We start from the raw sequence: 15,663 nt of genomic DNA, 5'->3' as shown, positions 1-15,663 counted from the left end.
AAAGGTAAGGAGGACAGAAGGCTCAGTATTTTCTGCAAATTTTTGTAACCTTGGCTCATGAGCTTTTTGACTGACCTGTGGGAATACTGGCTCTCTTATTTTGTGGAGGGTGTCTTATCTTGGACCTGGTGGTGGTTTACCACCAGATCACAACTTCCTGTGGTTCTGGATCAGCTGAAGTGGTCTCTGGGAAGAGCAAGCCTGTGCTTTCTTCTGTAAGAGCTAAAACTGCTGAATTGCCTTAAAAACAGTTTTTGTCCTAGACTCTTGTTTCAATTTGACCTCCTGCTGTGGCATCAAGGCCCGGATGATTGTGGCTAGTTCCTTTAATGTTAGCTAGTTGATATCTTCATCCACTGCATCTGGTGCCATATTAGAAACAAAAAAAGTAGAAAAATTATAGTTATAAAAAGAGAAAGGTGGCTGATCACTGCACTGCCACCATGTGTGAGTCGTGTAGTAGGTTTTGGAACAGGGCTTTATTTCCACTCCCCAAATAAAATACTTTTTCCAAAGTCAAGTATAGTTCTAGACCCTTAAAAGCGGTCAACTAAACTCAAGCTCTAATGAAGCACCAGGATACAAAATAACAAACAAACCAAGTATTGATCATTTTGGTACTGGCCAATTTAGGCAATCAAGTGGAACAAACACTGAAAACATATCCAATAACAAAGAAACAAAAACAAAAGCTTTTTTAATAGTTATTTATGTAAAAATCGCCATATTCAAAATAACTAATTCAGAAAGCAAAGAAAATCAACAACGTATTTAAGTTAAATACTCCTCTCCCCATGATGTAGCAACACTTGGTATGTCCCAATTAGCGCTTCTTGTATGTAATAGTGCTCCAGTGGCGGGTAGAATATTGTTTGGTACCAGCAGACCTCAGAACCCAAGCGGACCCTGGCACAGCTCTGGTAAAACAAGAGAAAACCCTTTGTCTGATGTAGTTTAACGTTGTTGAGCATAAAGTTAACCAAATGTGTGCACAACAGATAGAAAGTGCATTACATTAAATACAAAAAAAAATGGTACAAAACCGTACGTGTGCTGAATATGTTTGTAAGTGTAGTTTGTATCAGAAAATAAGGAGGCTCAGTTAGTTGTATTAAGTCTTGGTTGCTGGCTTTATATTTGTGTGGCTGCAAGTATGACCATCACGGATTGAATGATTAATGAAATTACAATGAATGTGTGCTTCTAAGAAATATATGGTGACATAGTATCACTTGAGTGCTAATGCATGAAATGTAAGCAGCACACTTTGCTCTTATGTCCTGTCAAAGAGCTGGCTATCCCACACTATTGGATTTGGGGTGATGAAATCTTTGTAGAAACTGGGTCTGGTATGAGAATGCAGTGGCTGAGCGAGAATGAACAAGGCAGCAGTATTTTCAGAGTTGTTTCTTTGTCTGACACACTGAGCCCATGCTCTAATCTAGGTTATCTGGCTGTAATCAGCTTAGCCCACTGCAACACTCGTTGCTGCTGCTGGGTGGGCACGCTGTGTAGTTTTAGTCTGCCTCTTTTCTTACTGCCATTCATGCAAACCTCTTGCAGGTGTAACAACTGAGAAGGCACGTTTCTCTCTTGTCTGGAAGATCGATCTGTGGCAATGGCTGACGGTGGGAAAATGGTTCCAATTAAGGTGTCGCCTACTGCAGACGTGTACCCTAAAAGAATAATGGAGTATATCGAAGGCTTCCTGATCTCCAAGGTAACATATGTACATCGTATATGTATACAGGTCAAATGCAGACATGTGTTGGATTGTAAACTTGACATTTCAGTGGTGCATTAACTAATTGGTTAATTATGTAACACAAATTCCAACATAATAATCAGTACATCATCTATTAAACTATATAGGTCTTGATATCGAAAACCATCGTGTATATAGTGCAAAGATGCTGCATGCTGAAGCTTGTTGACTGGCAAATTACAGTATTTAAGAAACAAAATTAAAGGGTTCTGAAAGGAAAGTCTTTTTACTTCAAACACTTGTTTGAATAATTGGACCAAAAAATGCTGGAAATAATGTGAGCCAGAATGTCAGCAAAATTAATAACCTATGTTTGGTATGTTACTTCAAAACAGCAGGCATGTGCCCTTTTTTCCCCTTCACCAGTAGTCTCTGATATGTTATGTAGTTCATGCAGGACTTAGCAGCTCTGAGAGGAACTGGCCAAAAGTACTTTCATCTATATTAATCTGTGTAGATGAACCCAATCTTACCCAATAGAAGTTCATTAATAACATTCTTTAAAAGTCAATTTATTCTATTAACTTGCCTCTCCATTTATCTCTATTCTCTCTGCTCACTGACCTAGACATTGTTCACATCCTGCGAGCTGGGTGTGTTTGAGCTGTTATTGGGTTCAGAGCGCTCCCTGTCTGCAGCAGAGATCAGTCAGGCTGTGGGTGCGAGTCTGGATGGCACAGAGAGGCTGCTGGCTGCCTGCACTGGCATGCAGCTCCTCAATAGACACCAAGACGATGGGAAAGGTCAGCCGACACACATCAGTAATACAACTTAAGTGAGCCATGTAGCAGTTCTCATTACTAATTGTCACTTAAGGTTGAACTAGTTTTAAATATGAATGTGGAAGAAAATTGGAATTTACAAGCCCACAATTTAACACTTGTGATCGATTATTGTAATTTATCCGTCTGGAGATTCACTTCCTACCTGAGCACCTCCCCTTCTTCAGATATCACGTCATTTCAAATATGAAGTAAAAGGGTTGCATGCATGCATTCATTCAGTAATTTACTCCACCCCTTCTCCCACCTGTCAGTGTCTTACAGTAACACTGAGCAGGCCAGGCTCTTTCTTACGCGCTCCAGTCCTTTGTCCCTCTACCAGTCCATCCATTACCATTCCAAAACAATCTACCTCTGCTGGCACTATCTGACTGATGCCGTCAGGTCAGTACACTGAACATCACCACATCACAAGCTTAGAAATGTATCCAGTGTCCAGGTTGAGAACTGCCATCCAATTTAAATTTTATCAAAATGTTTTTTAATGATAAAACCAATTTTCTAATTTGATTTTTCTCAATACTTGACAGACCACTTGTCAAGCACTTAGTGATATTTGTTGCTTATTAGATCATTACCTTTTTAGTCTTACAGGAGTAAGCTCTTCAGTTTCTATTAAACTGCCTATTTTATGTAAAAATTTAATCTATGCTTTATATAGTGTTAGAAAATTGAACAATGCCCGGCACACTAAAGTACTTCTATAAACATTTAACTTTGACACATGCTTGGAGTTTAAGATTTGAGCATACCAAAGTGAGTTAGCAATGAGCTGTGAGAATGTAAGTTTTGACCTGTAGCTTAAGATTGTGGGCTGGATTTCCTGTGGGTTTTTTTTTTTAAAAAACATAATCCTAAAATTGATTTGATTCTCATATCCGGTGGTGGGCTGCCAGCATATTTCAGGCAGTGTGACTGAATGAACTGTTGCTGTAGTTTATCTAAAATGGTGAAAAACCATTCACTGAAGATGCCAAAGGACAAAGACACTGATCAAAATGACTAATTTGATCTTGCAGGAGCTGAACGAAGCATGTGCCACTTACCAAATTGGGATATAATCTTATGAACTGACTGTGAAATGCTCACGTATCATAGGAGTTGAATATGATTAGTAAAGTCTCATGTAACCAGATAATTGCATGTTATGGTTGTCATATAAAGTAATTCTTTCTTTGCCTTATCCCAGAGAGGGAAGAACCCAGTATGAAAAGGCTTTTGGAGTCAGTTCTGGAGACCTGTTTGAAGCAATCTACAGGTGAGAAGCTCCCTTTGTGGTAAACAGACGAAATGCACACTTTACCACATTTGCATTCCATCCATGTCTCTCCATCTTGAGCCTGTCTGTCAGTTTTTTGTTTTCTTTTTTTCTATTTACAAAAACTATCTGGAATTCATTTGAAGGCAGGTATTGTGTGAGACAGAGGGGGTGTGGACAGGCAGTGATGTGAGGAAGCTTGGGGCAAAGAGAATGCAACCGCCATTGTCCTTTAGGACTCATGTGTTTATAGTATCTGGTGCCCACAGTTTTAACGCTTCACCAATCTGCGGTGTTCAGGGATCACATGCAATAAAAATTCACTTTGTTTGCTAATAGGTTTTGAGCGGTCTCCCTGAGGCCGTGCACTGTAAATCGCTGCCAGAAACAAATGGCAATAAATAAAAATATAAATAAAACATCCTTATGGCATGATTTGCAAAACTGTGACAGTTTATTTTCCATAGGACTGAAAAGCACCAAAGTAAAGAGGTCTTTAGTGTAGTGAACCTGGGCACACATTAAGCAGATATCATAAAGCTAAATTTTCTTTGTACTTGCAGTTTTTAGCGTTTTGTACTCTGAAACTGCAGCTGATATAACTGAATAAACCTCATTAACAAGGATGCATGCAAAAACCATGAAGCATATGAGAGAAACAATACACCTTTGTGCTGATGACTCTCCAATTGAATGTTAATTGACTGTAAATTAAAATGCCCTACATGAGAGACTTTCTGCACCTGCACACAGTTTAATGTGGAGAAGCAGTTGTTTGTCCCAGCTGATTCCCCCTGTGAATACTGTGGGTAAATTGGTAAGGGGGAAAACAACCACTGAAATCAGTGCATTCTTGGAGTGCTGCAGCAGGGAGCAGGATGATTCAAAACTGGCTGGATGAGTCACTCCTGTTTACTCACAGCCATTTAACCAGTCATGTACTGCACCTGAATAATTTACAGCAAAGTCTCATCTAGAGCTCGAGTTCTTATACTTGAGAAAGCAGATGATTTGGAGCGAACAGGGGGTCTGGCTTTGGCTATCTGTGATACACATGCCCTTTAACAGTAAAACACTTTACTCTGAAGATGAGTTTTATTTGACTAGGAGGGTTTCAGAATCAAATTTCTTGTCTATTTGAGGATTGCATATAAAAGGAAACGATCACTGGCTGAATTTGTGCTTCTGCATGAAATTGACAGGAAATACAGATGTTGAAGCACTGAGCAAAACTGATTTCTCTAACTTGGTTATTTGAGTCCTTAATAAGATTGAGATTGTCACAAAATCATGGATTACTTGTAATGCTCTCACTGACTTGGGTTGGTTGTGGCTCCAAACATGAATGTTACCAGCAGGAAAGTTGTGCTGGTGAACAAACTATGAAGCATAATTCATAAAGCATAAGGCATCAGTTTGCCTTTTGAACTTTAATTTTGCTGCCATGATAAATGCCACTACAGTAGATCTACAAATTGAAAATATGTGCCCCATCAGTATATTGTCTGGGCTCTAAAATGCAGACTAGCTTGCTGGAGTCCTGTGTGGAATCTGCATGTGCTGTCTGGGGATTCTGGCTTCCTCCCAGAGTCCAAAGATATGCATGCTGGAGTAACCAGTTCTGAACCTGTGTGATTGTACTTTATACTGGCTCCAGTATAATGGAAAATGGCTCTCATGTCTCCCATCAGCTGTCAGTGCAGGAATACACTGCAATAGTTTGTCAGAAAACATGACAACACTTGGTGAATCATATTTTAAACATTGCTGCTCAAACTATTCTATTGCAGCCAGGATGGCAGAGGCTGGAGCAACAGAAAGCCATTAGCTAGGTCTCCAGCAAGTGCAGAGATGATGGAGACTGGGGGATGCTGAATAATATAAGACACGTCATGCAGTTCTAATATCATGATGTGGACGAGGACAGAAAACCAGGCTAAGCACATTTTACTCAATAGAACTAGAGATGGGATGAGAGTTCAAGTAAATGTATTCCTCATGAAGGAAAACGACTGAAGATTGTCGTTGGGGGGGCATTCATCATTCTATACCCCAAATGTTTTCAAATTGAAGATGACAGTCTGCTGTTTGACCTCACAGTCAATTCATCTTTTCCCATCCAGTGCAGTCAGTGTCTGAAGCAACAATGATTCACTTTCAAAGTTACTCTTGAGGTCACTGTGTCGTCTGAAGCTGGTTTGTGCGTCAGATGGAAGTGGCTTTTGCTACCCTGAAGTTTGGATAAATTCTGTTACAAACTGGAGGCTGTTTGTATGCACAGTGCCCTCATGGCAGGGTGGAGTGCTGGTTGATGAGGTGGAGACTCCTCAGAGCAGCAGCAGTCACCACAGGCTCTTCTGTTCTGCCTCACCCTGTCTCGCACGCACACAACATGGTGTCCCCACAGGGCAAGACTTTGTGTGTGTGTGTGTGTGTGTGTGTGTGTGTGTGTGTGTGTGTGTGTCGCAGCAAGAAGCCTCCTTTAGGCGATCGCTTGCAGAAAATGAAACTTTTCCTACAATGCATTGAGACGACGAAAGTATTACCAATGTTTCTCGTGTGTGTAGGTCTGATGAGGAAATGGTGAAATTTATGCAGTTAATGCACTCCATCTGGAACATCTGTGGTAAGGATGTGGTCACAGCCTTTGACCTTTCCCCCTTCAAAGTCATCTGCGACCTTGGAGGTAAGTTTTCATCAGATTTCCATAAGTCCGTCCAAGTTTGTCTTAACTGAGCAGCTGCTGGGTCAGCCGCACATTTGCAGTGTACGCATCTTTGATCTCCCCACACCTTCTGAGTCAAAGACTTCATTTACCTTTTAGTAACCATGTCTTGGATCTGATAGGATCTGGAAGAAAAAACCTGCGGGAACAAAGATGTTTAAACAGAGTCATTCCTTAAAAATATTAGGTCAGCTTGAATTCGAGGCAACCCGATCTCAGTTTGTATTAAACATTATTTATTTATTGGAATAATTTCGGCAGCTGAAAGAAGACTTGGAATGAGTTAATTGGCAACAGGTCGTTAAGATTGAAAAACTGGCCACCTTCTGTGAAGCTCAGCTAGGATGCTCCTTTATACTCTGTTTTGCAAAGAATTACATTTGCAAACTGGAAAAATCTCAGACTATTCCTCAATGTCAAGACTTTGAACATCTACAGTATAACAGAACCAGCATCTGGGTTAATCTCCTCACAGGCCAAAACTTGGTATTTGTTAGCTGCGATGGTGGTTTAAGTTCTTAGAGCCTGATTTGGCTTATTTGCTGGCATTTTCTGAGTCATACTTGTTAAAATCTGTAATTCTCCTTGGAAAAATATGAATGAAAGAGAAACCATCTGGCTTATCAGCACTCTTTTCAAATGCCTTCATCTGTGATGATATGAGGGTGGATTAGTATCTGTACTATTGGTAACTTCCAAATCTGGAAAATGAGAATCTGTGCTGAAAAGCAGATGCGCTCCTTAAGAGGTCTTTCAGGGAAGGCCTTCTACATTTCAGTAAGATGATGCCAGACCACATTTTCAATCTATTACAACATCAGTGCAGTGCAGTGCCTACCAAAACACTTGACTCATTAAACAAAATGCAGATTTCCAGGGTTAGGCAGCTAGAATCTCATTCCAGACAAGACTGGAACAAATATTTTTACACTTTACACACCATCTAACATTTTGGTGGATTGTATTTAACTTGATTCTACAGGTATGGAGACGCATGACAAATGTATATCCTATTACCCCTATCACAAGAAGTTCCCCACAAACTAGAATTGGGCATAAGCCAGTAAATACAATTGTAACAACTGTTGAACTGAACAGCTTATGTGCCTTTTTTTTTTAAATATATGTGAAACTAGACGCTGCTCACAGCAGTCACCTGTCTTTGGATACTTGAAAGGAAGCTTTCTTCACTGTTCTGCGTGTACTGCTTTAAGTCAGATTTATTCATAGCGTCTTTTGAATAGCAGGTTTCTTACAAAATGCTTTACAAGGAGAGCAAATGGCACAATGAATAAACTTTGAGGGAGAGAAATACTGAACAAACACAATAAGAACAGAGCTTGTAAAGCTATGCAGGAAAGCCAACCAACAATGGAACAGATCAAAAAGAAGCATGGAGGAACAAATAAAAGGGTAGTCACAGGAGTTTTCTTCTATCCTAAAAATACTATGAATAAAAGCTGGAAAAGGCTTTTGTCTGAGATATTGAGTCTGTTGCCATCATGTGAATCAAGCTGAGCTAGGAGGTCAGTGTATTCTCAGCTCTGTACTTGTACTGGGTGACATTACAATGCACCAATTGAATTCAGGTGGCTCTGCCCACTGACAATGTGGTGCTTGCATTAAAATGTTGATGCTTATCCCTGAAAGTCCAGTATTCATGTTTAAGAGAATCTGCGCTGTACAAACTGGGTGAACTACTAAACAGACACTGAACGCATACTGACCTTTAGTTCACTGAGAACAGATGCAGCATCTACTTTGACTATCGCTGTACCACAGGTGGCTACATTGTAGCACCACTACTGACCACATAGGGGTGCTGTGAAGCCAATAAAAGAACAACTTCTCCCACATGGAACCCTACATGTGTACAGTGTTTTACCCACCCCTCTGTGGCTTTCTCAGCATGGGCTTGTATGTTCATGCTTATGCATGATGCTGCATCCCTGAAAAGTGTGTGCTTGGGGAAATAGTAGGAGCCTCAAGGGCACGACTGCAGCATCCCATCTAGACAGTCTCACACAGCATCTGTTGTGTCTGTGCACACCTGCTGCTCAGGAGCTCTTTCTGTCCAGCACTCTGTCAACTAGTTGATTTGGTTTGGATTACAAACCACTGTGTGCACATCTCTGGAAAGAGCCTTCCCTGGGTTTATTTACATTGATTTTAATGTGACATTTAATGGCAATTTAAAAGGCATGTTTTTGTTTAAAATGGATGATCAACTTAAAGGTTACAACCACTGTTAAACCTCTAAAATGTAAACTGCCATCTAGGCAAGACATCTCTCTATATATGCCCCCCAAGGGAATCTCTCTAATGAGAGACTTGCAGAATAAGGTTTTAAGAAACACTATTATAAACAGTAATGAAAATTATGACAAAACTAGGAAAGGAACAAAAACAAGCCCACCATAGCTTGTTAGTGTTTGCAGTTTACAGCTGTTGAAATGTCTGCTTCTAGGCTATGCCACTAATGTATGAAACATATCAGGAGGTAGTCGCAGCAAAAAAGAAAGCAAGTTATATTTTCATCTTTATATGTGGCCAAGTTAACTAAATCAAATTCATTGGGCTGACAAATTAGCCCAATTGTGGGAATTGGTTTGCATGTATACATTTGGGCATTTGTGCTGATCTGAAACTGGTTTGGTAGTGCTGGCTCTGATTGTAGACAGGACATTCAAAAGTAGCCAAATCTTTGTGGGGAAAACATCATTTTCTACTCTGCTGTGGGGATATGAATGTTAAGTCACATGTCTTCACTATAAACGACATGTGAGCTGTGTCCCAAACCCTGACAACATTCAAAGTGAATGAGGTTCATTTGGTCTATTAGACGTAACTAAATTTGACTCCTAGGTAAACGCCTACAAAAAACTAATTGTTTCCTTTTGATCAATGGTAACTGCATAACAAGCAAACTGAAACCTTTCAAGCTACTTTCATGTTAATCAATTTGTTTCTCTGCAAATGCATTTTAAGACATCAGAATATGGACAGGGTGTTTTAATGTTAGACTGCAAACAAAATCTCAAAGTATTAAGGAAATGCCACTTAAAGCAGCAGTGTCATTCTGATGACTTTCCTGAAATTAAATTGGTTCATCCATAAATTTGAGGCAACTCCAAATGACAGGCGGTCAAATATTTGCATCTTAAGGCCAATATATCCTCACCTCCAACCCCTAGCATGGCGCCACTTCAATCTGCACACTCGTCAATATGCATCTCTCTGGGGTGTATTAGGCCTTCCCCAAAGGAAATCCTCTTCAGCTCCATTCCCCAGCTTGAAAAAGACCTTCTGGTTTATAAAGGAAAAATGTAATTATGCTGAAGCTTGTTCTGAAAGCTGCTCCAGAGCAACAGAGGCATTACTTGACTGTTCACAGGCTGAGCAGTACTCCCCATTGTGAGGTATGTGCAAAATAAAGTTGCCCCTTCTGTGACTGCATTGGATGCAGATGTAGTCAACAATATCCAGCTGACACAATACTGCTGGGGTGCAAACCAGAATGAGTTTGGATTTAAACTGTCCAATGAACAAAACTCCATGAGAATAAAATCCTAATTCTTTATGATTTTTATTTAAATGACCATGTGGATAAAAATTCAGGAAACTTGCACTCATGACATTGACTAGTTTAAAATGCAGCAATAACTGTTGCATTGCTATAATCTGAAACCGTCATCAAAGGATTTCATTAACAAACTGAGACAGTCGGGTCAGCTGGGGAGGACTCCAACAGCATATTGTGTCTGGGTTTTGCTTCCCCTTGTTGCTCTTTGATTTTTCTCCTCTACTGACCCCTGTTTGATGTGAGCCAAATATGGTATTAGGTGGGTGTTTGTAGGGGCTATAGAAAGCTGTGTAAGAATACAATATAGCAGCAACAACTCATACTAGGAGGAAGGCTCTACAGGGCTAGATGGTTTGGCATATATGCCCACAAACACCAGCCGGAGTCTGATTGCCTTTGTAGGTTTGTGTAAAGTGAAATCCTTTGATCCTGTATTCTACCTCACTGTCTCACTCTGTCTCATTCATACATTCTCTAACTTTCTCTTGTCCAATCTTTCCATATCGGTCACTCTGAATTTTTAAATTCAGTTTGCTTTATGAGGCATAATTGATGGTAATGATGCTGCCAACGCCTGAAGTTGAAGGATTCATATTTTCACATTAAGTCATTGTTTCCACCCATGTGCACGTTTGTTCATTTCCTCAATTCAAAGCCTCTTCCCATCTCATAAAGTCTGATTTTCAGTCAAGGTTCTCAGAGGAACACTAATGGCTTCTTTTGAACTCCTAAATGCTAATTTCATGTTAAAATGCACACCGAGGATGCCTGCATGCTCATGTTTAGCTGATCTAAAAATTTGCTTGCTCATCATATCCTCACTGGTGGAAGGGTTTGACCTACTAATGGCACTAAAGGAAAAGTTGGACCGTCACCAAAGTGGAAAACAAAGTAATCCTCTATGCACTTGAAACATTTGTTTATCCAGTCTAAAGAGACTTCAATGATGAAATGAACTGCTGTGGAATTTGTGCACTGACTGTTGCTTGAGAGAACAGGCAGCTTTCATAGCTAAAAATGATTTCAAATGAATTCCAGCATAAAGGTTGATATTCAGAAGTCTAATCAGACTAAAACTGATTAGTCAAATCAAGTAATTTGTTCTGCTCTGCTTTATTGGCATGAATGTTAGCTGAACCATATTCCCAAAGCCACCGCATACAAATCATGCAAATAACCAGATTCTACCTGAAAGCATCTGTTCCGCTTGTATGACTGCACTTTTGAGTGATGCAGTCCTTTTAATGAAGACTGCATTCATTGTGCTGCAACTAACGGTAATTCTCCCTCTCCAGGCTGCAGTGGGGCATTAGCCAAGCACTGCACGTCAGCCTACCCAGAATGCACTGTGACAATCTTTGACCTTCCCAAGGTGGTGCACATGTCCAAGGAACACTTTATCAAGGAGGATGACCAGAGGATAAGCTTTCATGAAGGTAACACCATTATTACTTGGCAAAACCCCTGATGGATGCAGGAATAAGTCTCAATATAACATGTGTTTCTGTTATGTTTTTCTTTCCCTTTTCTTCTCAATAGACTGGTGTCTATAACATAATTCACATGTTATTGACAAGCAGTCTACATTTGGATACACTCTGAGCTCTTGTGGTTTTAAAAGGACTCATTATCTCAGTTCTGCTGCATTTTGATAAGATCTAAATATGCAAATTACATAAACAGAGCAAGGGGTTGTCAACAAAACTGGCTGATACTAAGGTTATGGAAATTAAAGACAGGAGCTATGTGACCATCCCAATGAAATGGCAATGAGGGTTTTGTGTAGATAAAACTTTTTCTTCAGTTCTTACCCAAAAGACATCAGTGAACTATTTCATTTTTCTAGTTGACATGTTTCCTTGTTCACAAAACATGGATTCTAATTTGAATATTTTTTCATGATTCTGTTTGAGTGACTTTTGCGAAAACGAATTCTCCAGCTGCTTTTTTTTTTTTTTTTTTTTTTAGAAAATAGTTGAAGGTAAACAAAAGCAGACATTTGGTTGTTTTTCAGCAAGTTGACTTCACCTGCATAATATCCAGCTCGGTATCCATGTCGGCCAACTCTAAATATACACTCACTGGCTACTTTGTTGGGTACACATGGGAGGCTGTGGTGTTTCAGTGATGCTTAGTTGGTACTAAAGGGCCCAAAGGGTGTCAAGCAAATATCTCATACACATGACATCAGTCTGAACCACTGATCCAAAGCAGGATTCAATTTTATTTATACAGCGCCAAATCACAACAGTCGCCTCAAGGTGCTTTATATTATAAGGTAGACTCTACAATAATGCAGAGGAACCCCCCCCAAATCATATGACCCCTATGAGCAAGCACTTTGGTGACAGTGAGAAGGGAAAACTCCCTTTTAACAGGAAGAAACCTCTGGCAGAACCAGGCTCAGGGAGGGGCCGATGCCTGCGGCGAAGCGTTTGGGGGGGAGAGAGAAGGAAGACAGGATAATGCCTGTCATTACTGCAAAATGTCTTAAAATCACTGATCTCAAAACAAGCAGAATGAGAATTTTGATGTCATCAAATGAGTCTGCCATTCTCCCAGAGTTTGTGTGGCATGCTGGAAAACATTGGGTAGAATACTAATTGTTTTTTTTTTTTTTTTTTTTTTTTTACTTCCTGCTTCCTTTTTTAATGTATATTGTTACCTTCAGCACAGCAGCTATTGTAAGGCAGAGCGCAGGTTTGCAGCAGATGGCAATCTTAAACCCAGACACAAAACTGCTTCCTGCTGTTTTCCTAGCCATCATGGTGTTGAGCACAATGGAAGCTGTGACATGGCCTTTTTAGGAGTGTTGGCCTCAGTGTGCTTTATTTCATAACTTGCAAATATGCCGACACTCTTACAATGGGCATAGAAAAAAAATAGTTACTGCTTGCACACTGATATTACAGAAACGGTGCTGTGTTGGCAGGAAAATAATTTTTCCCTGATAACTATCAGCACAAGACAGCAGCTGGAGATATGCTCTAGTAATTTTTAGGTTGCATGCATTTTATAACGGACATAATCCTTTAGTAGTAATTAGGTTTGAGAATGTAAACCACTAAACGAATCATGTCTTACTACTTGAAGGCTTGTCAACAGAATTATTAATTACATGGAATAATTAAATCAAAGGGAAGCACTCGGCCTAGTTTGAGTCACTAACTTGACATGCTCGTTCCACCAACACGTATCAAATGTACACTTTTAATCATGGCCGCTCTGTTTACATTTCTGGTGCATGTCTAGATGCATATGGCTCACGTGTTCAGGAGAATCCTTTCCACTTTAGCATTGACTTATAGGGTTAAATTCAGAGCCTAGAACTCCCATTCACATAATCTATTCATCAGAACTGGATGACTGAAATGCAGCTGTGTCTTAGGAATTCAATGGAGGGAGTTTTAAAATGTTCATATGGATGGATGTGTTTTTTCTTTCTTTCTCAGGGGACTTCTTCAAAGACTCTCTACCAGAAGCTGAACTCTATATTCTGGCAAGAATCCTCCATGACTGGACAGACGAACGCTGCGTAGAGCTACTCCAGAGAATCTATAAAGCCTGCAAACCAGGTCTGAGCATATCTGAGTGTGAAAGGGATGAGCGCCTTTTTTTTTTTTTTTTTTTCTCATCTGCTTGAAATGAGAGCAGATTGTATCCCACAATGCAGCTGATCCCAGAGAAATCTGTCCTTCTGACTCTGATCAAAGTCAGACACAAAGCAGCCGACTCTATCACAGAGCAGAGAGGGCAGCAAAAGAAAAATGAGAAAGTCGGGATGGTGAATAGTGTCACAGTGCCAGCTTACAGAAGGAAGTGGGGTTTAAAAGCAGACCTGGGCTCAGATTTGGCTTATGCCAGTCATTAACCATAATCATCATCTGAAAGGTGGCCTGATGTAGCAACACCTAGTAGGGATCATCACATTGGATCGATTGGTTTAACGTGTGTGGTTATTTTGTTTTTTGGTTTTGCAAACCTGTCTCCAAGCTTTGCCAGGACACTTTATTTAAAGGGGGAAAGAACTGAAGCAGGTATTTTTATCCCTGCTATAGGAGGTGCTGTGCTGGTGGTGGAGGCGCTGCTCAGTGAGGATGGTTCTGGCCCGCTTACAGCTCAGCTTTACTCCCTGAACATGCTGGTGCAGACGGAGGGCAGAGAGAGGACAGATGTTCAGTATGCTGCCCTGTTGACTGCTGCCGGATTCACCAACATCCGGCACTGCCTCACTGGGAAGATCTATGATGCGGTGCTGGGACACAAAAAGGCATAAGATGACAAAAAATGGATGCTGTACCAGGAGTGAAGCCTCACTCCTGGGGGGGGGAATCACATCCCTTTCCTGTGTTTTCACTTTTCCCATGAAATTTCAAAATGAATAAATTCTTCAGCATAACTACAGCGTCGCATTTCTGATTGCATAATCAAAGGTTTGACTCTAGATATTTAAACTAATGTCCTTGTTTTGGACATTAATCTGTATGACAGGAAATTTCATCAAGTTTCTTAGAAAGAACAAAAGGTGCCCTGCATGCCACTAGTAAGGACCATAAAGAAGCTGAAAAGGTCTCAGAAACAAAGCTAAGGCTTGTCTCCAAATTGGAAACTTTATCTCCAGACTGTTTAATCTGAATAGTCTCATTTTAAATCCTGTCTCTATTCGGCACGCCCAGTGAAAATCTTAAGATCTTCAGCTCTGCCTCCCTTTTGTCACTCCCTCCAAACCACACATCATAGCAGGGGTGTCTATCATCTTGCAAACCTTCCCTTTCACCTTTGTTGCCATTCTTTCACAGATCACCCTTGACACTCATCTTCACCCACTACATCCTGCCTGTACTCTTTACCTGTTGCATTGTCATTGACACTAGGTATTTAAACGCCTTCCCCACCTCTTGCTTCAACTGAGCCATCTTTTTTTTTTTCTTTCCCCAGTGTATACCTCCACTTTTTCCATCTGCTCCCTACCCTTATGTCATCTGTGAATGTCAAAGCTGATGGAGAGTCTTACCTAACCTCTGCTTTTAACCTGATATATCCCCCCTAAGATTTTACTTTCCTAAAACCTTAAATTGTATTTAAGGTAATCTGGATATTGTGCTTTATGAATAAAATCCAGTGAGCTTTAAAGCAAGCTGTAGCAGCAGATACTAGAACTGGTAAAACTAAACAGTCCGATCTAGCAAAGTAGACTTGTTAAGCTGAAACTGTTCACTTTTTAAAGTTATGCTATTGTAAGCATATATATCTGGAAATTAAAAATGAGGGTATAAAGGCAGTTTTGTATGTTAAGTGTCAATACATCTGATGCATTGACACTTGCATGTGTGTATATACTGTAGTTCTCTCCCAAAGTATTTATATAAAAAGAAAAAATGCTGGTAGAAGAAATAGTTTGGTTTAATCATTTAATAGAAGTTAATGGGATATTGAATAGCTATTGAATGCAGATGAAGCCAGAAGATTATCAGAACATAAAATACAGTTTTATAGACTAATTCTTCAGTGGGTTGGCTCATCATTGAAATCAGTAAAGAAGTGCCAGTT

At 40.1% G+C, this 15,663-nt stretch overlaps 1 protein-coding gene across 1 annotated transcript; it reads left to right on the top strand.

Moving 5' to 3' along the window:
• Positions 1–807: 807 nt before the first annotated feature.
• On the top strand, positions 808–14,510 carry asmt (acetylserotonin O-methyltransferase). Its single transcript, XM_026145547.2, has 9 exons — positions 808–920; positions 1,564–1,720; positions 2,334–2,508; positions 2,802–2,931; positions 3,737–3,805; positions 6,373–6,491; positions 11,409–11,549; positions 13,566–13,688; positions 14,172–14,510. Exons 2-9 carry the CDS (start codon positions 1,619–1,621, stop codon positions 14,387–14,389), a joined length of 1,077 nt encoding a protein of 358 aa, XP_026001332.1. The 5' UTR covers positions 808–920; positions 1,564–1,618; the 3' UTR covers positions 14,390–14,510.
• Positions 14,511–15,663: the final 1,153 nt, after the last annotated feature.

The sequence above is a fragment of the Astatotilapia calliptera genome, chromosome 16 (genome assembly GCF_964374335.1).
Source record: "Astatotilapia calliptera chromosome 16, fAstCal68.1, whole genome shotgun sequence".
In the NCBI taxonomy this organism is placed as follows: Eukaryota; Metazoa; Chordata; class Actinopteri; order Cichliformes; family Cichlidae; genus Astatotilapia; species Astatotilapia calliptera.
This window is presented reverse-complemented; position numbering and strand designations above follow the sequence as displayed.